At 39.3% G+C, this 26419-nt stretch overlaps 1 protein-coding gene across 1 annotated transcript; it reads left to right on the forward strand.

The window, feature by feature from the left end:
- The first annotated feature begins 3409 nt into the window (after positions 1-3409).
- Positions 3410-24873, forward strand: MCOLN2 (mucolipin TRP cation channel 2). The gene is made up of 14 exons (XM_063117824.1): positions 3410-3492; positions 3783-3945; positions 8674-8847; positions 9597-9750; positions 11694-11781; positions 11867-11963; positions 12449-12548; positions 14328-14440; positions 16144-16293; positions 17544-17645; positions 17722-17844; positions 21224-21430; positions 22372-22481; positions 24824-24873. Exons 2-14 carry the CDS (start codon positions 3787-3789, stop codon positions 24858-24860), a joined length of 1614 nt encoding a protein of 537 aa, XP_062973894.1. The 5' UTR covers positions 3410-3492; positions 3783-3786; the 3' UTR covers positions 24861-24873.
- Positions 24874-26419: the final 1546 nt, after the last annotated feature.

Consider the following 26419-nt stretch of genomic DNA (forward strand, 5'->3'; position numbering starts at 1 on the left):
GAAAGGAGTATTTCCTGGAAGCTCACGGAAGCTGCTCTTTCAAGCGTATTTCGGAGGTGCAATCTCAATCAATCAATCAATCAGTTACATTGCTGTACCCTCCAAATACCCGAAACTGTCGTATACCCATTTATCTGGGAGTAAGCCCCATTGAACTCAATGAGACTTTTTGAGTAGACAGTTATAGGATTGTACTGTGAGTATTTTTAAACCGAGGTTGTGGGTGAGTGATGGTGGTGGTAGAGAAGAGAGATCGTGGTTGGGTTTGAAGGCTGAGTCTTATTTCCCACCATCACCCCCACAGACTTTCAAAACTTGTAGGAAGCTCTGTTGGTTGGAGGCAAAAGTCTAAAAGCAGCATATTGGGTGAGGTGTCTTTCTTAGTTGGTCCTAATATAGGGATGATACTAAGGTATAGGTTGGGTGCTGCCAGGCAAGGCTTTTGTTGTGCATCCATCCCCCTGCCTCATTCATGGATTTTTTTTTCTGGGTTCCAGGAGCCCTCTACTTTTTGTGATTTCCCCTCATTTATCCCACTGCTTCTTCCATCTTTTTCATTTCCACCAAGGGTGCTTCCAGACAAGGTAGGCTCTTATTACCACCAATCAAAAGGAATTATTTAGTTAGTTTATCCTTTTTGGGCAGCTATTGCATTCTTTAGGAATTGTGCAGCTATTGTAACCTATAATATTTTTTATCGTACCATGGTGTGTTTTTTTCTGATAAGAAAAGGGATGGAAGAAGCAGTGGGAAAACGGGAGGAATACAAATGGAAGACCACTTCATCTGGACCTCCCCAGTAAAATTCTGTTAATGAGACAGAGTGATTGCACAATTAAAGTAGCCCAGAGTGCAGAATAGCTGAACAATGTGTTTTGCTTGGTAGCGCTAGGAGCCCTCTGTGGCCAAGTTAGATAACCACATATATAGACTGTAACATCCAACAGCTAAAGAACAGGAGAGAAGGTGCTGCTTTTTGTGGGTACTTACATACAGGTGCTTCTAGCACACACCTAGAGCATCATCACATGGGGGAAAATTGCATTTCCTTACTGTTGCTTCTCTGCCCGCATGTTTGTCCCACATTACTTTCTCTTTTGAAAGAGGAAGTAAACATGCATGTGGCCCTTTTGATTGTGCTGCTTCTCCTGCACACAGCAGAAGATAGTGATAAGTTCCATCTCAAAAATAATTCAGATTTACTGGGGTCTTTTCTTGTCATGTAAAGAAGGCAAGAAGGGACAGGAGGCGTGCAGGACGCAGGCAATATCATGAATAGGACCTGTGAAAATCTGTGAGTGCCCAGCAACGAGCATGCAATAAAACACCTGTCTCATGACACCCCTATTCTGTCAACAGCTTTTTTCTGATAAGAAAAAGATTGGAAGGAGCTGTGGGAAATCATGGGGCGGTTACAAATGGAAGATAATATCTGTTGGACACACCTGTAAAATTCAGAATCAACTGACAGTTGAATCGTACTTCAACACTGGCAACTGGGCATTTTCCCATTGCATCTGCTTGCTTGGGGAATGTAGGACAGAATGCATGGCACTCACCACCAACATCTTGCTGCTGCTGCTCCCTACTTCCCAGCATCTGTTGCTTAAGGCAGCGAATTCACTCTGCCTAATAGTAGGGCCGGCCAACTCTTTAAGGGTGTGGGGAGGGGGAGTTGCCTTGGGAAAATGCTGAAAAAGTTCTGACCCTCAGTATTGTTAGAAACAAGAAAGCAATTTGAACTGAACTCTGTATATATGAGTAGAGCAAAGTTAGGCTACTTGCTTCAGAGATTTTGAGAGACTGAAAGCCGGTGAATGAATTAAAACTTATCTGATCAGGCTGTTGACACTGGTTCTGACTAGATAAGGCTGAGGGAGAAATTGTGACCAGTGAAAAGACACGCAATACAGTCTTGTTCCCATGTAATAGGAGCTAGCATTTGTAGAGCATTTTAGAATACTATGAAAATCATATGAAGTGTTACAAATAAAGTAGGCATGTTTTAAAGGCCAGTATGTTGTAAGCAGGCCAGGGATGTTCACGGATTGGACATTGATTGTCACAAATGTAGCATGCACACGCTACAAGGAAACGGGTAAGGTATAGCTTTCTATTCATCAGCACTATATATTGCAGTGACAATGTTATAGATTTGGATTACAGGCTGCCAGTTAGCTATCTCAGATACATTCACCCTCCTTAAATGTTGGAGTGCAGGAGAAGTACATAGAAACCCATATGCTTTCAAAACAGTTTTTGAGTTTTCCCTGCTACTTTGTGAAATACAAGCTCTGCTTAGAGCACATTCATGCTTAACTCAGCCCAGTCTACCATGCAAACTATGTTAACTCAAAGCTCTGCAGCTCTGGACATCAGGCAGAATTAAGTACTTATTTAGGGCTTCCCGGAAGACACTGTTTGCTCTAACACTGGAGAGTACAGTAGGTCTTCAGTGTAATATTTTTAGCCATTAGATAGGTGGCAGCTTCTGTACTTGTTTTGCTCACACACAACCACAGAGACCTTTGGTTTCAATCATTTCCTTATGTGAAGGGATGTTTTATAGCTGTACTGTTTGCACAATATTACACAGCCAAATAAAGTGAAAAGGTTCAAGGAAACGAGAGAGATTATCATTTCTCTTGGTGAGACCAGACGCCAACATGCTGAATGATTACTGTGAGAATCCTTCTTACCAGTCTTCTAGGGCCAAGACATATGTTACAGAACTGTAAGTATGAAAGCCCTAAAGGTAGCCACACTGGATAACTGCTTAAAACAATTTGGAGAATTTGTCTAACTGAAAAACTGACAAATTTTGCCTGGCTGGAGGACAAATTTTGCCTGGCTGGAAGGCACATTTTCAGCTGATTGGTCTTGCTTTACTAATAAATTCAGCTCAAGAAGATCGACATTACAAACTTCCAGTTGTGTATCAATCATTTTGGCTGATATAAGAATATGTTGTGACTGCTGACCCATTTTGTATTATTTAAATGTTCCTGGTTTCTTTAACTTGATTTGATCTTTGTTTAGTTTTTGATTTTGTTTATTTGATTGGGGAAGGGTTGATTTGTTTTGAAAAAAATCTCAATACAAAAAATATTTTCTTAAAAAACACCCTAATGGCAGGATTCTTTGTTGTTCTCGGTGTTGGGAGTGACCAAGCAGATGCAAATTTCAGTGAAGGGATAGCAGAGGAAGGGAGGTGACTAACCATTTCCCCCATCTTCAGGTTTTCTGCTTTTCTCTCCCCCTCCCCCTTCTGCATAACCTCGCTGACATGGACTTGGAATCCTGCAGAGTGGGGGGAGGCAGTCTTGTGAGAGGGAGTTGCTGTGATTGGGGAAGGGGTTAAGCATCCCTCCCCTCAAATGTAATGTGTAGGTTGGACCTTGGCCTGTGACTTATATTGGTTGAACTGGGGCAGCTGCAAAGAAGTCTGAAAGTTCCTTAAGGATAGAACAGTCTTCTTATAAACAGATCCAGGTGACTGAAAATTCTTTGCGTTAATCTGGTTTATTTCATGTTAATGTTTGCTAGCTTTTTTTGGAACAAGTCCATTTTAAAATGTCATGCAAGATGCGTAAACAAGTTGCTGTGATGTGATGAAAGAAATGTTTCTTTTGTTATTAAAGAGTGAGAATGGTCCTTCAATTTGAGGGTCTTGTTCTTTACACTTCTAACTGAAAGCATGACGTGTGTGTTTGTGTGTGTGTGTGTGTGCGTGTGTATGAAAAACTTGAGCATTTAAAGCATGAACTTATTGTTTATGGCAGAAGTATGATGGCTCAGCCGGATTCAGACTTTAAAGAAGAGGAGTCCCTAAAGGAGGATTTAAAATTCTACTTCATGAATCCATGTGAAAAATACCGAGCTAGACGTCAAATACCCTGGAAACTGGGGCTTCAGATTTTGAAGATTGTTATGGTTACTACACAGGTAACTTTGAAAAAAAAATACCGATTTAGAATTGTATATTGGTGCGTCATGTACATGAAACAGCAAACAGATAGATATTTTGTAACTTCAGGCTTTTGCTTAAAGCTGCTTTCACAGTGTTAAAATTCCAACAAGTTTAAAATGCAAACAAAGGAGTGGATAGTCAGTGGGCAGGGAAATTAATTTCCCTGGTGTAAAGCTCCCTATAGCATTTGACCCTGTGCTCCTTTAAGTTGCTTCTGCAAGAATTTCAGTAATAATCATTATGTAAGGGGGGAGGCAGAGACAATAGTTTTTCCTTGTGTGTCATTCGCCTGAGAGATGCCTTTGAAAACAAATTTGTGTTGGCTATCAGCAGCTCCAATCCATACCTTCAAAGGCTAAAGCTCACTTCAGGCTCTCAACGCACCCACTCCCTCTCTATGCCACCTCATCCCTTTTGTTTTCCTTTCCACCTCATCTTACCCAAGAAGATCCTTGAAGGTACAGATTAGTCTTTGAAGGTACAGATTAGGCTTTGAAGGTGTTAATTAGTGTACCTTCCCTTTCACCCTCCCCAGCCATCATGATATGGAAGAAGAAAGGGAAAGATACAAGTAGGGTTATAGTTTAGTGATTTATCAGTGTTGCTTGGGAGCGGCAGTGGGAGAGTGAAATATTTATTTTATTATATTTTTAAACTTCCCAATAACAATTGTTCTTTGATAGCCTACAAACTGAAAACATAAAATACAAAGTAGCAATCTAAAACAAGAGAAAGCCAGCAGCAGGATGTAATAAAATCAAAAGCAAAACCAGCTGCAAAGGTAAAACAGTGCAAAGGTCTATAAGCAGTAACCAAAACGCCTGGGGAATTAAAAAGAAAAGAAAAGGTATTTACCTTCTTCTGAAAAGGGCATAATGTATTGATTCCCTACCTATGATCTTTCTGGAGGCATCTGCGGGAAGCAAGATGCTTGACTAGATGGACATTTGGTCTGATCTAGCAAGGCTCATCTTAATTCTTAAATGCTGTCTATATAGATTACTGCCGGCTGGATCCCCAGTTTCTCTGGTGAAAGGATCTTGAGACAAGGGCTGGGGCAGACTTGTGCTTGAAACTTTGGAAAGCTGCTGCCATGAAAACCTTTATGTTTAAAAGCATGGAGTTTCAAGCGGAATGTAATTGACTCTTGAGAAATTAAAATAGCATGACCCTCCCCCCCCACACACACACATAGCTTACCCTGGTGAGATGCATTGTTTACCCAAAAAGGTCATTAAAGTATTATAACATATTGTTTAAACCTAATAAAACCAGAAGGCGTTGTATAACTTTGTCCAATGCTTCCTCTTTTCCCTACCTCCTTTTCAAGGAAACTTGTAGCTTATTAGCCACAGAGTTCAATCCTGCAAGTCCTGCCTTTGTAGAAGAGCCATAGTATAGAAGCAAGTGTAGCCCTCTCTCTGCTATGATCGGTTGGGCTGCTGCCAGGCTAGGCAGGGCTGTGTCAGCCCATGCATTCCAAGGGAAGGCCTCTGTGTCTGCCTTGGGAGTGTATAGCAGTTTGTTGTTCCCTAAGGCTCCAGCTGCAGCTCTATGATGCTTTCTTTCTTCTAGGAGTAGCATCCATGCCAAGACCCTGGGGAGAACAAGCTGCTGGATGTTGCCAATGAAGGTGCAGAAGGCCTCACCTTGAAATGTATGGGCTGGTTGTGATGTGTGCCTGATACTAGGGCACTTCCCCAGCATAAAGGCAACCTGAGATAAAAGTTATGCTAGCTTCTGAAGAAGCCCTGCAAATGGTTGTGCACATGTTGGGCCCACAGAATTGTACTCACAGAGAATAGTTGTTGAAAGTTGCAAAAAGCTGTGGTTTTAAGAGAAAGAGCTCATGTGTCCTACAAGATGTGTCATGCATCGTGTGTCCTACTCTTTCTTCCTTTGTAGCTTTCCATGTTTCTTGATGCAGTTCCCCTCATTTGGGGATGTTTCTCCTGCTGACACTAAAATGCTCTGGGCAGGGAGGAATTCAGCTACTACAAAACTTAAATATTTCAGAAGTCTGCACAAAATATGTATGTGAATATAGAATGTTTACAAAATATAGAAGTCTATACAGAATATAGAAGTCTGTACAAAATATGCATGTGAATATGCATGGGTTGTTATTGAATAACAACCCATCTAAGAATGGGTTCAACAATTTTTAGTAAGTGTTCTGTACCATACTGAGGTGCTATTATAGTAATGTAAAGTATTTCCTTTTTTGTCTCCATGCTGGATTGGAAAAGGTTATTCTATGTAAGTATGAAGGGTGGGCTCCATGCTGTTTCTTTACTTTAAGTTCCCATATTTCCTCTTGGATCTCTTTCTCTCCAGTCTAGTCCCTCCATCATCACTTTGCATCATGCAAAATCCATTTTGTTTTATTTCTTTTGGTGAAATGAATTGAAGCCCTGCTCTTTAATACATTAGGATTTTTTTAAGAACATAGAGCCATGAAATTATATACATTTAGGCCACTGCTCTAAATCTCAGGCTTGGACATGTATAACTAGGGGGCGGGATCTACACTACTGCTTTAAAGCACTTTATAACAGTTTTGACAACTGTTGGGGCCCAGGACACACTGCATATACAGATTTCAAAATGTTTTCAAAGTGCTTTAAAGCGCTTTAAAAACAGTAGTGTAGATCCCCCTTAGCTCATCAGTTCTTGAGTGCAGGCAGGAAATATGTAAAAATGTGCTGTGATCATTTCAATATTGTTTTATTTGAAGCAAAATAATTGTAACAAGGGTGCCTGGTTTTGGGCTCTACTTTTTATTGCATTTAGAGAGACACTAATGGGGGCTCTTGCAAAGTTGAATTTTGCTCAGTTTCTCATTTTTCCAGCGTCAAACTTGTTTCATCCCATTTCTGCATCAAAACTCTGCATGAGAATTCAGATTCACTTTCTTGCACATTTCTCCTAACATTTGTGTTTCTGTACATATTCTTCCTAATAACAATTTGCTTCCTCAATATATTTTGTACATTATTCTTACTGCTATGCATTTTTGTGTGTGCTTTCCCCTAATATATGCATTTTGTACATTTGCAAAACTGGAAGAAGTGTCTGGAAGCAGAAATATCAAAGTAAAACTGCAGATTTTCAGTTTGTGTACTATTTGGGAAGTGTGAATTAGGTACTGAATGTATTTGTCCCCCATCCCTAGTTCTATAAACTTCAGTCACTCTCAGTAAATTTAGGTAGTCTCTGCCACCATACAGAACAGAACTTCCCCAGTTGCTTTACGCAGTGATAGAGGTGACTTCCTTCTTGTATTCCTTCTTCCTTCTTATATTTACATTTTGCACAAAAAATATTGGAGGTGCTGGAGGTATTAAACTTGTGCTGTTACATGTGGAGCTTTGATTAAATTGTAGAAAAACAGATCCAGGTTTTAGTGTACTTGCCAATAGAAAAGTGTAGACCCTAAACTTTGTTCCTGATAATTTCTACACTTTCAGCTCTCACTGTTCATGAAAGCTGAGATAGATGTCTACAAAAGCACTTTCTCCCTCTTATGAAAACCTGGAAGAGGTCAGTGACATCAGTGCTTGAAGACAGAGAGAAAACGGCTTCTTCTGTTTAATACTTGCTGTGTGTGCATTTCTTCAGATTCATTGTGGAAGTCAGATGATTAAGAGAGGAGCCATAGCTCAGTCATAGATCTCATGCTGTGCATGCATAAGATACCAAGTTCAGTCAGTTGCCTTTCTAGTGAAAAGGATCTTTGGTAGCAGTGCTAGGAAAGACCTTTGCTTGAGACCTTGAATAGCTGTTGCAAATCAACCTAGATGGTACTAGGCTGGAAGGACCAATGGTCTGATGTGGTAGACTGCTTTGTATGTTCATGGGAACATCTAGTTAGGCTGGGGATAAAGGGGAGGGTTTACTGTGGCTAACTATGAAGTCCTTGGAGTAAGGGATACACTGATCTTTACAAATCAGTAAGGAAACCTCTAACTTGGAATCTTCTTCATGCCATAATCATTAATAAAGCAGTGTGTGATGAGAGTTGGTATGAGATGCAAAATTTTAAGACGTGAGAGTAGGAATTGGTGCCTTTAAGAAACTAATGACCTGATCATGTCCAGTCATCAAATAGCTCTCTTTCAAATTAGTACCTGATGTACTGTTTTGGATATAACAAACTGGGTTTGCTAACCTATAGTTCAGCGAGCTGGGAACGAGCATTAAGTATGTGTTCCCCTTCCCTCCTCTGTTGCTGCTGTTGTTGTTTCCATTTATGCGTCCTCCTATAGCTAAAGCTGTCAGGATGACATACATAATTAAAAACCAATACAATAAAACCAATTATAAAATGCATAAAAAGAATTTTTAGAACGTTTTAACAGCAGCAGCAACAACAATTTAAAAAGAGATAAATATCCAAGCAGCTAAAACATGGAAACATGCCTTCACACATTGATTTCAGTCCTGGTCTGTTTAAGCCAGAGCTCTTCATTACATCTGAAACACGGAACCCTGGTTTAATTTCAGTTTACTGACCAGCATCTTAAATTGGGAACAAATCATCAAATAGTAAACACACTAGGCATATCAGGATTGGAGCACCAATGTCAGGGGAGGAAGAATGGTGTACAACTGGAATCGCTACACAAAAAGCATCTATTGTCTGATCCAGCACGTAATGTATGAAACAATTTACCTCTCTGTTTTCTCTTTTTTTTTGAAAGCTTGTCCTTTTTGGCTTGAGAAATCAGTTGGTGGTTTCTTTCAAAGAGGAAAATACTATGGCTTTCAAGCATCTGTTTCTGAAAAACTACTCTGGTGTTGATGAAGATGACTACAGCTGCAGTGTGTACACACAGCAAGATGTTTATGATAGTATCTTTTTTGCAATTAATCAGGTATGTGTCTGTTCATGGTATGCATACACAGGATGCAACAGCAACTGCAAACGCCTTACTAGAAATGCAAAAAACCCAAAACAAAACTGTGGCTAATTCAAAGGATTGTGAGATCACCTGTGATGTCTGTATACAGGCAGACAATAGGGATTATGCTGCAGGTAGGGTACCTGTCATTCCTTACTAATTTAATGTGATACCATTCTTTCAGAAGCATTAAGTGTCTTCTGAAATTTACGTCTCTTACAATTTGGCTGGCTGAATGTTAAAAGTCACATTTAGCCAGCTCTGCCATGGCTGCAGCAGCTATCCAGGCATCCTGCTGTTGGACAGAAGCAGTTAATTTCTCTCTCATTATGGGATACTAGAGCTATGAATCTAAACAGCCTTGCATGGAAATAAACCTTTAAATTGCTGGGATTTGTTTCCAAGTAAATATGTATGGTTATTGAAACAGTAGTTTTTGATTTCCTTGCCATTATGAGTTTATTTATTTATTTTAAGCAGACTGGTTTTCAGCATCTTACAGTTGCACTGCTATATTTTCGGATGTGCTATAATCTGAGTTGCAGTTACAGAAAAGGGTACCTCTTCTTCAAACCCATGTTCACAAGTGACGTAATCCAAATGAAAAAGTGCATTTTAGGGCTTTTTCATAAGTGATATGATGTCCTTTTGCCATTATGTAGATTGTAGTGTTTTTTATTCTGAAGAGGTTTCTTTGTTTTGTGTGTTTGCTTTGCAACTAGTACCGACAACTGAAGAATATATCACTGGGTACACTGGGTTACGAGCAAGACGAAGATGACTTGCAAGGCTTACAGTTATGTAAACAGCAATACAGGAAAGGCACAATACTTTCTTCTAATGATACGCTGCACATAGACAGTACTATTGAAACAGGTACTACTGGAATAGAAGTGTGTCGTAGCTCTGAATTTTATATTTGCCCCTTTGTCAAGGCCACAGGCGCAACCTGTAGTGCATCTCTGAGCCCATACAGCTGACTACCTTGCCTCTGATGTGTGGTAAAATCCTCCTTATTGTTATGATAGAATGATACAGAATAATGATCAAACCCTTCAGCTTTGGCTGTCTGCATGGGCCCTGTGCCTGAAGGAAATCCATGAACTGACTCTCAGGATTTGGTTTCTGCTTCAAGCACTATTGTTGTGTTCAAATGATTTTATCTTGACTTAAAAAGTTGAAATATGCAGAAAGCTTTTGATTCATGCATACAGTCCCTTCTCTCTCCTCCTTTAGCAGCTTAGTTCAATGAAATATAGAAGTTTCCAATTAACTATTGTTTCCCATTTTGAAATAACCAAAAAACTAACTTTGGAACCAGATTTGTCAGAACCAGGTTATTGGCTTTGGAACAAACCAGGATCTTAAGATGGTTTAAGATCCTGGCTTGTTCCAAAGCTGGTAATCATAGTTTCCCAATTCAAACAAAACAGGAAACTATATTTCTTCATGGTGCACAGCAACTGGAGGAGAAGGGCCGCATGTGGTGACAAAAGGTGCATGCATATTTCAGCTTATTAAGCCAAGATATAGTCAGCTGAATGAGATCTATAGCTTCTGAAATGCAGCCTAGTATGTGTTCCATATAGGTCCTGGCATACTGGCCGGTTCAGACGACACACTAAACCATGCTGCTTAACCACAAAGTGGTTAAGGGAATGCTTAGCCATGGTTTATGGTGTCACCTGACACGCGTTTTCGCTAACATTTTCTTCTGTTAACCACATTGTGGTTAGGCTGCCAAACCACATTCTGCAATGTGGTTAGTGGCACTAACCATGGCTAAAAGTGTCATCTGACACATGTATGTGGCTAACAGGAAGAAATCATAGAGCCCGAAGTATAGAGCAGCTGAAATTGCCGTGGCTGCTTTAGACTGCGGGCTCTGTGCCCGTCGGGGTGTGCTGGGGGGAGGGTGAAGTTCCCCCCCCTTTTAAATGCCTATGGGGGGGCTAGTGGGTGGGCAAGTTTTTTTAAACTTTTTTAAACGAAACGGAGCGCAGGAGCTCTCCAGCGCAACTGTGAGTAGGTTTTTTTAAAACAAACAAACACCTTGCCCTCTTCCCCCCCCCCCCATGGGCATTTAAGAAGTAAATCCCTCCCCCTCCCAGTTCACCCCCCGATGAGCATTTAAAAAGGAAAAAAAAAACCCTCCACCTCCCCCCCCCCCCAGCACACCCCTGATGGGCAAGGAGCCCACAGTATAGAGCAGCCGTGGCAATTTCAGTCGCTCTATACTTCGGGCTCTATGATTTCTGCCTGATGGAGGACTTGGATGCTGCATTAACCGCTTTGTGGTTAAGGAAAATTTAACCACAAAAGGGTTAATGGTGTCGTCCGCACCCGTTTTGCATATGTTTAGCATAACCACAGCTGGACAGGGTTACGTTAACCACAAAACCCAAAGTGTCGTCTGAACCAGGCCACTGTTTAACTAAAGGTGGTATGGGGAGGAAGATTTTGGGGTGGGTGCATAAAAGGTTTGCTTGTGATGAGTTCACATGATTTGCAGACCCCAGCCTATTTATTCTTGATACCTGCTCTTCATGGAATCAGAAGTAGAATACTACTTTTGTTCAGAACTGTATCTACAGAAAGAAAATAAGGCACTGTCTTGGAGATGGTGTTGCAAAGCAGACTGCCTTGCTGTACAAATTGTGAAAAGATTTTAGATGTTTGCAGCATAATACTATGTATGCTTAATTGGAGACATGTCCCGGTGAGTCTTATTGCAGTCCTAGATTTCTCAAGTATAACTGGGGATAAAGCTTTTGTGTCTTTTTGTTCCCTTCCCACCCACTGCCCCACTCTGCCCCCAGAATGCATTCGCCTAGAGCCTCAGGAACTGGCTGCTAAGGAAATAAGTCACTTGAAGAACTCGTCATTTTTCATCCTTGAGTTTTATAGGTAAAGTGAGGGTTTTGGAGACAGTTTTATATGTGTTTCTAAAAAAAAGGGGGGGACTATATTGTAATGCCTTCTCTTTTTCCAGACTCATACAGGTTGAAATCTCTTTTAAACTAAAAGGCATTGATCTACAAACCATTCATACCCGTGAGCTGCCTGACTGTTATGAATTTCAGAATACTGTAAGTGCTGTTCTGTATTCCCACATAGAAAAATATAGTCTTTTTATCTTGAACAATTTCCTAAGATGAGCTTCTCTTCTAACAACTAGTCCTAGGGCCAGTTCACACATAATTTATTTATTTATTTATTACATTTTTATACCGCCCAATAGCTGAAGCTCTCTGGGTGGTTCACAAAATGGAAAATCATGGCTTAATTAAGCTTGCCTGTTAGTGATTGCTGAGAAGTGTGTGTGTGGAGAGACAGGGAGAAGGCCCAGGATAACAATCTGTTTAAAGGTACATTTTGTCAGGCAACTGTATTTTTTAAAAACAATGCTTACGCAGTGCTTACGCACTTAAATGCATAGATGTTAAAAGTTTTGTAACTATTTTCCTGTGTTATTTACAACATTTTTAAAAAATGTGTATAGATTGTGTTACATGATCTAAAATATAGCTTCAAGCAAGTAGCTTATTGTTTGTTTGTTTTTTAATATCAACAGATTATATTTAACAATAGAGCCCACAGTGGTAAAATGAAAATATTTTTTGATACCGATGCTGTCATAGAAGAATGTAAAGACTGGAACATATCTGGCTCCAGTAAGTATTGTGTATGCATGTGTGAGTTAAAAGATGAGAATCTTGTGTTTTGACTATTTATGCATTAGCACTCAGGCCTGAACACCAGAAATAGAGGGAACAAGAGGGATCTGCAACACATATTGCAGTGTAGAGTGCTCCTGTTCACCATGCCCTCTTCCATGCTAGGGTGACCATATGAAAAGGAGGACAGGGCTCCTGTATCTTTAACAGTTGTATTGAAAAGGGAATTTCTGCAGGTGTCATTTGTATATATGGAGAACCTGGTGAAATTCTGTCTTTATCACAACAGTTAAAGGTGCAGGAGCTATACTAGAGTGACCAGATTTAAAAGAGGGCAGGGCACCTGCAGCTTTAACTGTTGTGATGAAGAGGAAATTTCCCCAGGTTCCCCACATATACAAATGACACCTGCTGAAATTTCCTTTTCAATACAACTGTTAAAGATACAGGAGCCCTGTCCTCCTTTCCATATGATCATCCTACATGATACTCCATTCCGTTGTCTCTTCCATTCATTTTTTCCTCTCCAAAAGTAAGCATTCTGTGGTCATTAAGCACATTCGGTGCTCATTGGGTTGGCTTGCATTTTTTCCTCTCTTAGGATCTCTTCTATAGATTTTTTAAAATTATTTCTGCAATCTTTGTGGTTCTTCCTGCCCTAGTGAGACCTGTCTCATGTGTGTGGTGCCATTTTGGCTACATAAGCTAGAACACCCACTTCCTGAATATCAGAAATGGAGGGAATGATGATAAGCATAACTGTAAATGTTTTATGGAGGAAGGTAGTTAGAGGAATATTTAATCTGCAAATGATTTGCAGTTCACATGGTGGGTAGGCAGAAGTGCTTTAGCAAGAGAGAAGTCAATTGAAGAGCAGTATTGCCTTTTTATTTTATAGATGGTCCAATGAAACTTTATAGTCTAACATGAAAGCTCTCTCGGCCAGTTTTTTTTAATTAAAATGTGAAATATAATACCTAAAATAATTGTTGGTTTCAAAACAATCACAAGTCTTATTCAGCCCTAATGTCTGCGGGAAAAGACTAGAGTGAAAAAGCTCAGAACTGAAAAAGTTACATTAAGCTATTACAACTGCTTAATGCTTGAATGCATGTCTGGAAAGTTATTGTCTGTCTCTGCAACTGTTGTTGCTCTGTATTTTAGGAAAGGCGTCTTTATCTTGTGATGTCTTAAACTTTCAGTTACTCATGCAAATGTTGCTGTAGGAAAGTTGTCTCCTAGTTAATTGAAGCTTTATAGAGGAAGTGTCCATCTTGACATAATCTGCCAAGGTTTTGAGAAACTGAGTTCTGCAATGTCAGTAAAACATAATTCCACCATTGCACTTTATGTTTACTGAGCTTGTGATGTAAGGAGGTTCTGTAAGACAGATGTGGATAACACATGTAAAACTTGCTGTATAGTGGTAACACACAAATACATTAAAATTCCTGCTGAAGCTTCTAACTTTGTTACGGGACGCTACTTGTATTGTTCTGCGAGTCCCCTTCATGTATGTCCCAATTACTCTGGTTATGTTTTGGAAAAAGTGATGCACATAAAAATGCGTACTATTTTTTCCTGTTTGTAACTGGTGCTCAAGCCTCTATTGGTTCAAGACCGATTGGAAGAGATGCGGCTTGTTCTGATGTAATACATTGAGCCCTGAGCTGTGATGTAGTTCTTTTGTTTCTTTCTTGTATTGTGGCTTGCTTGCAGATGCCTATGGTAATGAAATCTTTGTGTTCTTTTACTTTTGTATATCTCCTATAATAGTTCAGAAAAACACACAATATACCTTGGTTTTTGATGGGTTTGTCATTGCAAACTGCTTTGCTTCCCTTATTCTCTGCACACGGTCCATTATTCTTGCTGTAAAACTACAAAAAGTAAGTATACCTTAGTCTTGGATGCATGTTTGCTTTTTATTTTTCCAAAACAAAAAGGGTATTGGGAATGAGTCCACAGGAATACTCAAACAAGAAATCATAGTTCTGACTTGTATCAGTAGTTTGGTCAGGAGTTCTGTTAAAAGTTAAGTCACGGCGGCTGCACTACTAACAACTTTGAATCTGTCTCTAAAGATTGTATATTTGCATCTTAATCTTTTTGCAATTAACAATTGCACGAAGATGACCCAGAAGCCTTGCTTCTGGTAGGATTCTAATAATAATTTAATGTCCCCATCTGTGATTTTCAAATCTTTGTCTCACTCCTCCCCAGATTAAATGAGGAAACTGGAAATTGCATAAATACATTCTTCCCCCATGCTCACTTGTGAAGGGTTTTTTATTCAATAGTTGAGTTCTTGAGAAATGAGTGTTTTGTAACAGTTGATTTCCCCTCTACTCAAGGCATTGATAAATGATTATGAGCTGAATAATTGTGCAGCAAGAAGAAGCAAAATAAAATAAAATAAAATAAAATATTTCATTTTTATTTCAATATTTATAAGCCACCTTTCCAGACCAACTCCACCCAAGGTGACGAATAAAATACAAGTAAACAATGGCTTAGGGCCAGTCTACTTGAAGGAGCACCTTCTACTATATGTTCCTGCTTGATTGCTAAGATCTTCTTGGGAGGCTCTTCTCTGGGTCTCACCACCCACTTTTTCCCAGGGAAAAGCCTTCTAGGTCCCCCTGCTGTAGAATACACTTCCCAGGGAGTTCTACCTGGTATCTTCACTGAATAAATTTAGACACCAGGCTAAGACCTTATTCTTTAAGCAGCCACTTAATCTTTAATCTGTTGCTTGATTATTAATTTTACTACTGGTTCCTCAATATTATAAATATTTTTAAATGTTTAATATGGTATTATTTTGATACTTTTAATATTGTGGTGTTTTGTCATTTATTTTATTTTATGATTGTAAACTGCCCTGAGAGTATTAGCCATTTGGGCGGTATGCAAATCTAATAAATGAAGTATAAATACAGTAATATAATAGATAGATAGATAGCAAAGTATATATTAAAACAGCATTCAGTACATGAGAGCACAGTTTGTATAGTGCCTAACATGCTTTGATATGATGCAACCTATGGGTGCTGCCTTTAAATTATTCAGAAGGTTCAACTAGTACAAAACCAGTGAGCAGGCTGATTACTTGTGGTGATCACAAGAAATGTATGATGCTTATTCATCATTGTCTGCTAGTTTGGTCCTAAGCCAAATTCAAAGTGTGGGTACTTAATGGCCGGGTGTTGATTGCATTTGTCATTGGCAGATATAAAATCTAGTCCTCTAGTGTTCAAGTACATTGTAACCATATAAAGTATAACAGCAGAACTTACCCCACAATCCTTTTCCATAATGTTGATGCCAGCCTTTCCCCACCTGCTGTCCTTCAGATGTTAGGGACTTCAACTCCCATCAGTATGGCCAATGGTGAAAAATACTGGGAGTTGTAGTCCAAAATATCTGGAGGGCACCAGGTGGGGGAAGGCTGGTCCACACACTCTAGTGTAGTACCTGTGTGGTCACTTGATGGACTCTAGTAATGTGAGGAAAACCAGTATGCATTTTTTGCTCTAAAGTAGTAGAAGCTTCTTAACTGTTCTCCTCCTCCTCTTAATATTTAAAACAGAGGTTTGTGAATTTCTTCTTGAAGAAATATAAACGCCATGTGTGCAGTTCAGACCGTCTGGAGTTCATTAATGGGTGGTATGTCCTGGTGATTGTCAGTGATATGATGACTATCATTGGCTCTATAATGAAAATGGAAATAAAAGCGAAGGTGAGCTTTAAAGTCACAACTATTTTGGACCATTATGGAGTGGTGGTTGTGAGACTCCTCAATTCTTAAGCACGTAATCCTATCAGGATGCTCATCAGCCTCTGAAATGGAGTTCAGTGGGCAGGGCCATCCCTACCATTAGGCAGGGTGAAGCAGTCATGTCAGGCATCAGATTCTGGGAAGTGGCAGTAAGGTGTTGGAGGAGAGAGCTGTGTGTCTTTCAGCCTGCCCTATGCTCCCTAAGCTAGCCTGTTGCCTTCAGCTTCAATGGAGGAGAATGCTTAATCACCAGTGTTGAAAAAACAGTCTTTTGTACATGAAATGGGAGAGGGTGCCATCTTATTCTTCACCTCATGTAGTAAATGACTTGGGCAGCCCTGCTGGTGGGCATCCTATACAGATCAGGAGGATCATGGAGATGATCTTTGCCTCCGCGCTCCTCCCACTTTGCCTGTCTGTCTGGGGCTCTTTGGAGAAAGAGGGAAGGAGACTGGAGGATTCTCCTTATATATGCCTGCCCAAGACCTGAGATCTGGTGGAGGAGCCCTTCCCCGCATCCCACCAATGCAACATATATGCTATGATGGGACAAGGGAGAGGGCTTTCTCTGTTGTGGCACCCCGACTGTGGAATGCCCACCCCTTGGAGGCCCGATTGGCACCAACACTGATTTCATTTCGACGCCAAGTAAAAACATGGCTTTTAAACAAAGCCTTTGATGGTTAAACTCAGTGGCACATTGTTTAAACTGTTTTACTGCTTTTAAATTATATATTGTTTTATCTTGGTTCATGGTTTAATTTGTTTTTAACTGTGCATATTTATTGTTTTATACTGTATGCTTTTATCTGTATGCCACTCTGAGTTCTTAATGATATAGGGCGGGATATAAATGTTTAAATAAATAAATAAATAAATAAATAAATAAATAAATAAATAAATAAATACTCAGTCCCCTCCCCACTCACAGAACTCCCTCTTTCCTTCCTCTCTGAAGGTGCTTTAACGACCTTGGAGAGGCAGCCGGAGCAGTTCTCTCTACACCAGCTGTGAGTGGGAGGGGAACCCGGACTCCTGGCTCCAGGGTCTGAGTGCTGAGATCCAGGAATCTGAAAAATCCTCCCCCCACACACACACTGTCCAGGGGCCATAGGATTGTTCCCTAAGGGTTTTTTTTTGGTTGAAAACTTAAGCAGAACCAACTGCCCAAAAACTGTTTTAGTTGCTCAACATTCTCTTCTCTTTTTCAGAATCTTACAAGCTATGATGTTTGCAGTATTTTTCTTGGTACATCTACTTTATTCGTTTGGGTTGGAGTTATTCGGTACTTAGGCTACTTCCAGACATACAATGTAAGCTCTAGAATCAAATATTCAGTAGTATGGTATCTTGTGTTTGTGTGACAATTCTACTCTCCTCCTTTCATAGGTTCTCATTTTAACAATGCAAGCATCATTTCCCAAAGTTCTAAGGTTCTGTTGTTGTGCTGGGATGATATACCTTGGCTATACTTTCTGTGGCTGGATTGTTCTAGGACCATATCATGAAAAGGTATGCAGGTGCTTGGTGTGTGTTTCTGACACCATTTCTTATGTAACTAGGATATAATATAGAAGGATATAATATATAAACATTAATTTTGAAGTGGGTGAGTGTGTATGTACTCTGATATACATCAATTGCATTGTTCATATTGTGTGTTCAAAATGTCTGTACTTATGCATACATTCCATTCTGGATCCAACATGTATGTCTAGGGAAAAACAACTTGTGATGCTTGGCTTAGTTAAACAACACTCTTTACTGGCAAAAACAAATGTATTCATGAAGTTTGCTCTGACTGAATGAAAAACTAATATTTTTTGTTTGACTGTGGTCTACCTTTAGATTTTTCACAAGAGGGCAGCATTGTCCCACATTTTATTATGAACACAGCCTAAAATAAGATGCTACAGATGGTGATAGCTGGCTCTCAAGTTTGAGGCAGCTTACCTTATTTTGTTCAAAATAACTCAAATTGCAGTCTAAATTTGACTTTCCTGTGATGGTAGATGTGTTGGCCAAAAGAACATTTCCAAAATCCATATCACCATGATACATTTATTAGGCCAACTCAATGGTCACAAAATATTGTGCAAGCATTTGAGTTCTCTAGAACTCCTCTTCTGGTAAGATGATAAACAAAGCAAAAAGTAGGAAATGGTAGGGGAAGTGGCTGATGTTCAAGCCATGGAGTCTTCATCTGGTTACATTATTAAGATGAAAAGTGGGAGGAGAATGCAAACATTAAAATTAGCATCTACCAGGTACAGCGATGGTCTGAAGTTACACTTGGGACCCTCCGAAACAACAAGAAGAAACAAACAATGGTTGATCTCCATTTTTGAAAATATAAAATTCAGCTGTTATTCAAAAACTGTCTGAATCGTTAGGCAAAACACATTGGTTCCTTGATAGGTATCTTGTGGAAAACAAAAAGTAGAGATATAGGTGGAAAACAAAAGTAGAGATATACTGGGCAGTTGTTATATCAAAACTGGAGATAATTTCCTGGACTACAGTGGCAATTTATAAAATACATATTGCGTGATAACAAGAATATTCTTGCATTGGTAAGCTGACATATAGACCTTTTTTTACAAGTTTCAGCAACAAATTGTGAGTTAATTAACCTATGATTAGTTGTGTTGTATGCCAGATGTGAGCTGTTTCCACTTTGCATAAACAACCTCCTGTTGGCCTGATCAAAGGTTGTTGTGTGAAAGAGTGAATCCAGTCATTTTAAGTTGTTTGGGGATTAAATAACCCACAGTTAACCTATGATTTCTTAATTAATCCACGATTTTCTGCTCTGAAGTGTGAAATGGGACGTAGTATGATTTAAAAATAAATTTGTTCCTATTTAAGCCACAGGGAATGGAGTTGAACCTCCTGACGAAATGCTTTTCAGCTTTTCTTTGAAATTCCTTTGTTCAAAAATGGCCACCTTGATGTCAGTGTCCTGGGAGATTGAAATGTTTTTGAGTATTGCTATTTTTGATGTCACATTTGTGTCCATTTATTGTTTTGTTTAGAGACTGACCTGTTTGTCTTACGTACAATGAAGGCATTGCTGGCAAATGATGGCATATATCACATTAGAAGATGAGCAGGGGTATGAGCCCCTGATGTTGTGGATGACAGTATTATGTATTGTAAGAGTGTTACCAGAGTAGACATGGGGAGAAAATAGCACCTGGGAGAACATTTCAATCACCAAGGACACTATCTTGCCACAAAGTGGTCATCCCTTATAAGAAAGGAAGATCAAAGATGGAACACAAAACAATTGAACTACATTTCATCGGCTCACCGATATTTATTATTTATTTATTAATTAAATTTATATACCGCCCCATAGCCGAAGCTCTTTAGGCAGTTTACAAAAGTTAAATATATATGTGTTATCAACCAAAAATTGATGTATGATTAGCCACTGTCTGACCTCACTGTTTACAATTCTGATCCCAAACTACATGAATATATTTATTTGCAACTCAGCATAACATTTATTGCATCTGTTGAAGTGAACTGCAGTCCCAGAAACTATAGCTTATGCCATAACAAATGAGTTAGTTTTCAGGGTTCTAGAAGATCTGCAGTCTGTTGCAGCAAACACAACAAACAAAAGTACCTGTCTGGAAACAGTAAATTACGTGGATGGACTAAGAATATTCTCAGTAAAAGTTTGGCTCTTCCTGAGGTCTTTTGTGTCATCTAAAAGTTAATATACACATCTTTTAGAATCCTGTGGTGTTCTTGCATAGAAAACTGGCTATTTGTATTACAATTTGTATTTAACTTATAAACAAAAAACTTGCTAAGCATTTTAAACCTAGTGCTTCTGCTAATATAAGTGGTGGAGAAGTAAAAAACAACAACCAGATATGTATTATGTCATGCTTGGTTGGAGGTGAGGCTGGCTGATATCAAGAGCAGGCCTTTTGTTGTAGCTCCAACCATTTGGAACTGTTCTACACGAGGTTGCTAATTGGCTGTTAATTTGCTTAGGGATGTTGGAGAAATCCACAATGGAATCAAATGAATTTTATTTTTTATGAATCCATCCCACAGATTCCTCAATGGAACAACATTTCCCCAGTCAAGTGGATTCTGCAGACTGGCAGATCATTTTTCTAACTTTCAGAATTTTGTGCAAAATTAGTAATAGAAAACAATCCCACAAAATTAAAAAAAAATAGCCAGAAATGCACATTTTCCCCAAATGGCAAAAGTGTGAAAATTCAGAAACGGAAAAAAAAATTCCAATTTTGTCAATGAGTGGAAGATGGAACAAAAGTCTCCTGACGATCCATAAAACGCAGACAGAACGGATTTTACACAAGCCGTGCATCCTAAATTTGCTGTATATAAGTTTTGAGCACTACATGAGCATTTTCTTGCCTGTTTTTCCATTACGTAAACTCTACGTGGCACTGTGATATAGCAGAATAGTGTAAATACACAAGTGGAAAAGTGTTTTCTTTCAGTTTTACAATTAAATATTGCATTTCCCTGCTTTAAACAAAACCCGCAGAACTTGTAACAATGTTGTCTAAAGAACCCATGGACAACCATAAGTAGGGAAAGAAAAGTGCACAATACATGCCTCATATAGAAAATCCCTTACGTTCTCAAAACCACCACAAATCTCTTCTGCAAAATCAATGTACAATCTTTTTTTAATTAAGATATGTATTTAACATTTGATTTTATGAGGGCTGGATAACATTTGAAAATGTACAGTTTGTTTTTATTGATTTGTGGGGGTTTATTGATCTATTGTAAGACATCTAGCATTTTTATAAATGGGTGGGATGATATGGGTCTTTGATTCTTTCAAGTGCCATAGTAATGGTTTCTGATACCAGTTGTGTTCCATGCGTTCTAGTTTGAAGATCTGAACACGGTAGCAGAATGTCTGTTTTCTTTGGTCAATGGCGATGACATGTTTGCTACGTTCGCTCAAATCCAGCGGAAGAGTACTTTAGTGTGGGTGTTCAGTCGGCTATACCTGTATTCCTTCATTATCCTCTTCATATATATGATCCTCAGCCTTTTTATTGCACTTATTACAGATGCCTATGATACCATAAAGGTAAACTTATTTGTTAAGCACTTGTTTTCATCAAGAAGGCCAAATTATTGTTAACTTTTAAGAAGATCCTTTAACTTGAAGAGGAGTTTACTTACAGAAATATTTCAAACTTTCTCAGGCTTAAAATGGGTAACTTTGTAGGATGGGGGTAAGATTATTGGGAGGGGCTTGAAAACTTGCTTCTGTTGAATTTGCCATTTTGTTTCACTAGCTAGGCTACTGCTAGCCTAGGTTTGCCCCTTTTCCATATGTGGTGCTGTTGAAACTTTCAATGGTTGGGGGATAGAGGTGGGGCCAGGGGAAGAGGGCCTGGCTTTCTGAGGACTTTCTGAGGACTCCTTTCTGAGGGCTTTCTGAGGACTCCTCCAGTAGGGCTGGGTTTGGCCCGTAGGGCTGAGATACTGGACCCCTGCAGTAATGCATAGTACTTCCTCCAAGATGGAGGGGGGAAACTGATGGAAGCCCTATTTTGAACACAAGAGATCGCACAGCATTGGAAAAATTTCTAAAGCCAGGAAATGTCACTCTCTTGCCCGACACCATTGTTTTTACCAGAGCTATAGCTGGAGTAGCCTATTAGTAGAACTCTTAGAAAGGACAATGGAGCCAGAGCCAGACCCGTAAATTCAGTGTCAAGCAAGTATAAGAATATTTGCGCTTTATACTAATGAACAAGTAAAGTTACTTACAAGTAGAGTAAGGTAAGTGGATGAGGAGTAGAGGAGAGCATTTCTTTTATCTTCCCACCAGTAATATAGTGGGAAATTTGGTTCCAACCCTCCTTCAGTATATTTTACATTTGCTGGCTTTGCTAAACTGATAATTTTATCCATCTTCCCCCTCCTTGTACCGTTTTTTGATACAGTGGGGTTGGAGAGCAGTAGAAATGAGGAATGCCTTGAATTATCCTAAACAGATATTTCTCTATACTCCTGTTTCAGACATACCAAGAGATTGGTTTCCCAGTTACGGATCTACACGAGTTTCTAAAAGAGTGCAACAATGAAGACACAGGAAAACAGACATCAATAAGTTTCTGTTGCTGTAGGAGGTCAGTATGCTGTTTCACTGGTTCTGTCAGTTCTGTAGGACTAAATACCTTTGAGATAATGGGCTCAGTGATGGGGTCCAACCAGAAATATGGAACTTTTGTTGAGTATGCACTCAATTTTTCTGCCATTGTCTTACCAGTAGGAAACTACTATTTCTAGCAATAGAGAAGGAAAGGATCAATTGTATGTTTTTCTCTCTCTCTAATTGAACAGTGCTAGTGAGGGTAGTTAACCTAAGTACTTTTAATTGTGGCATAAATTGCTTTCCCTGGTGAAATCGTGAGGTTATTTTTAATTAACAGAACTATTGGCAGACAACATAAGCCAAAAATAATGATAATCTCTAACTTCCTCTCTTAATTATACTTCAAGGATGTTATCACAAGATAAAAGTGCTTAAAGTTCTGTATCCTTCTACATAGTTCTAACATTTTAAAAAGATGCCTGACATGGTGAAGAGCATTCTAAGCAGATTATTATTATTTACATTTGTATACCACCCCATAACCAAGGCTTTCTGGGCGGTTTACATAGGATAAAAACACTTAAAAACAATATACAAAAATTTAAAAGCACAAAAACATACAATTTTAAACCACAAAAACAAACCCAGGCTAATTACATATTGCTAAATGCCTGGGAGAAGGGAGATGTCTTCACCTGGTGCTGAAAATATAACAATGTCAGCGCCAGGCGGGCCTCGTCAGGGAGATTGTTCCACAATTGGGAGGCCACCACAGAAAAGACTGTCTCTCTTGTTGCTGTCCTCCGATAGCATCTCCCAGGTGGATTCCCTTTGCTTCGGGAGTGAACTGGAATGACTTGGAAGTTTCAGGCTGCAAAGCTCTATTTTAGGGGTCCCCAACCTTTTTGGATCCATGGGCACATTTGGGAAGTTGAGATACTGCTCTGGGCACTTCCACAAAATGCCTAATCAGTGGATCGCCACTTTGGCATCTACGGATCTTAGGCTGCGTCTTATTTAGCAAAAACCTTTGCTATGTGTCTATTGAAGAGTCTCTTTAAGAAGGGGTTGTCTAATACAGCTAATTGCTGACAGTGCAATACTGCTAAAGCTTCTTTTAAACATATTTTTGGCAATGACCACTAGTTGGTTCTTTTTGCGGGGAGGTTATCACACAGAATTTTTTTTGTACTGGAACAGTCTTTAATATTCTCTGATGTACACACTCATTTAAATTATTTTCCTGCTTCATGGAAATTAACAAATGGTCAATGTAAATGGATTCTCCACACCCTTTTGACAGCTAAAGGCTGGTATTACAGCATTGGAAGGATAAACACTGATTTCTTATAATGTAATGGAAGAGTCTTACAAGAGTTTCAATATTTGAAAGGGTGGCATATAAATGTCACCTTCAAATGGATACTTATTTGGATTTTTGGTCCACTTTTGTTGCAACCCATGTATAATTGTTAGAAAGTTGTATATTTCAAAGCTCCAGCCATCTATACCGGCTTTGATGGAATTAATACTTTTGGTGATTTGTCTGGCTATTCAATTAATTTGTCAAAGTCTGAAATGATGCCAATTGGAGAACATATATCTTCCAGTGTGTTGACTAGTAGGCAATTGTAGTGGTACCCAGAATCCATTACCTATTTGGGAATACTTGTCCCCATATATATAGATCTCAATTGAGTAAACTAAATTTAAGTAAGTTGATTAATGAGAGTTAAATTGCATCCCACCAGGCCCCCACAGGCTGGATGATATCAGCGGGTATGTAGCAAAACAGAGGTATAAGCCTGAGATGAGGGTCTGAGGACAGAAAAGCAGAACCTATAAATGCCAGGTTATATGTGAATTATTATTGTAGAGAATGGAAACTTAGAAACCAGGTGCTACAACAAATTTAAGCATTTGGCTAGTCTTCTACTAGTACCTTCCAACATATTTATATTGAATTACTGGTGTGAATTGGCTACATATCAGCTATTGAACCAAGTTCAAGTTCTTGCTGTTGGAATATAAAGCATGGTGGATTGCCTTTTCCAGTATATTCCTGCGTGTTGCTAAGATCATCAGAAGAGGCCTTGCTGGTTGTAACACAACCTGCAGATTACCATGGTATTTGGGAGGCGACAACGGTGGTGTCTTTTAGGCACCCGTTAAAGACCTATCCCTTTGCCCAAGTTTGTTTACTAATTATTGTGCTTTTAGCTTTGGCTTAAAATAATTTTAAGACATTTTAACTGATGGTTTTTTTGTATTATGATGCATTTTAACCTCTGATTTTGTAAACCGCTTAGATGTATATTTAGATATGGCAAGTGGCATATAAATAAATAAATAAATAAATATAACTTCTTTCTACAGGCAGAACAGTGATGACAACTTGATACTTATAAACTGAAGATGGGTGGTGCCAGCCTAAATTACTGCAAACAACCTGCTGGGAAAGCAGACCCTCTTGAACTGCAGTAGAGCATGCCATGAGTGCATGCCTTTTCTACAAACAAATTACTTCAAGGAAGGAGAAACAATGAAGTCTTCCTACAGTCCACAATGGGAAGCTCAAAAACTGTATATTGAGCTAGTATTGTATGAACAGTGGATGACCTTGTTGCAATAGGTGACCCTAAGAGGCACTTTCAACGAACTGCTGGGCGTTAAGTATCTCTTGGTTACGCCTCAATTGTAACCTGCTTTCTGGATATTTTATATTAAAATGTTTCAATGAAACCCACTTCTTAAACACAAACTACTGCAGTTATTGGTAACTGTAGGTTTTTTTTGGATTGCTTATTTTAAGATTGTATTTGGATTTAAGAGTATAATGGGCTTTCCCCTTAAACATAACCTATTTGTTAAACGTATGTAAAACTGTACACGATGGCTTGGTTTCCCCCCTCCCTTATGTTCTGTTTTTTGGTTTATTTAGTAACTTAAAGCTGTCCAGACATTTAACGTTCACTTGGTTGTATATGCACTTTTCCCTAAAAGCAAATAACTTTACAATCCGTGTGGGTTTTCGTTGCTGTTGTTTGTGTATCCTGGATAGTGGTTTTCGCTCATTATTTCCTTAAATCTAATTAAGGCTACAGCTCTATGCACACCTGAGTTCAGTGGGGCTTACTCCTGATCGGCTTAACTCTTAACTAAACACACATAGCGTTGCCAAAAGCTACTCTATCAATTGCAGCACAACCTGGTAATGTCACATAATACCTTGGAAAGGACACTGCTTCTGATTGCCTCTTCCCAAATGACAATGTTGTCCACGAAATTAAACTCTCCTGGAAATACATTACAATGCCAGGATAATGAGGACATTGATGTCTGTCACCATTGGCTTCCATAGCAGGAAAATGATGAAAACCATTGGAAGGCAAAGCTGCCCAGGATCCTTGGAACAAGAGGGTACTAGGGATTGTCTCTGTCTCTTCTCTCCCATCTTTTTTTGGGGTCAGGCTTTCTGCCTTTTTACCTCCCTAACTCTTCATCTCACTTCCAGCTGCCAGGCAGAGGTTTTCAAGGGAGGGTTGCGTGTTTGGGAGATGGGGAGCATGGTAGGTGGGGAGCTCAGTTAATAGAAAGTAGGGGAGCCTGGAATTCTTCTTTAGCTGGAATTTTAAGGCAAGCGCTTGTGTTTTTTATTAGGAACTTCCTCTCTCTTTCCTCCCTCCCTCCCTCAAGCTCATAGATGGACCCAACCTCCGTTACCTGTGTTGGCAGCGCTAATGGTCTACCTGCAACAGAAACAATAGCAAGCCAAGGCAGGAGAAGTGATTTCACCATAAATTAAGAGGTATCCTCTTGTATTAATGCAATAGATTCATTTTGATTCTTTAACCTAGTTCCATAAGCCACTTGAGGGGAAACTAAGCCTTTTAGCACCCCCTGCAAGCTGTGTGACAAATTACTTTTGAAAGTGGGGAGAGCTTCAAAAGCAGTTAGATACAGCATGAGGGT

Source organism: Elgaria multicarinata, chromosome 1 (genome assembly GCF_023053635.1).
Source record: "Elgaria multicarinata webbii isolate HBS135686 ecotype San Diego chromosome 1, rElgMul1.1.pri, whole genome shotgun sequence".
Classification (NCBI taxonomy): Eukaryota; Metazoa; Chordata; class Lepidosauria; order Squamata; family Anguidae; genus Elgaria; species Elgaria multicarinata.

What these genes read in the sequence shown, in the direction of transcription:
- MCOLN2 (XM_063117824.1), top strand. Translation starts at nt 3,787, where the DNA reads ATGATGGCTCAGCCGGATTCAGACTTTAAAGAAGAGGAGTCCCTAAAG. An exon ending in TAGGACCATATCATGAAAAG is followed by an intron (nt 17,845 to 21,223) that starts GTATGCAGGTGC and finishes CATGCGTTCTAG; the next exon opens with TTTGAAGATCTGAACACGGT. An exon ending in AGTTTCTGTTGCTGTAGGAG is followed by an intron (nt 22,482 to 24,823) that starts GTCAGTATGCTG and finishes TTCTTTCTACAG; the next exon opens with GCAGAACAGTGATGACAACT.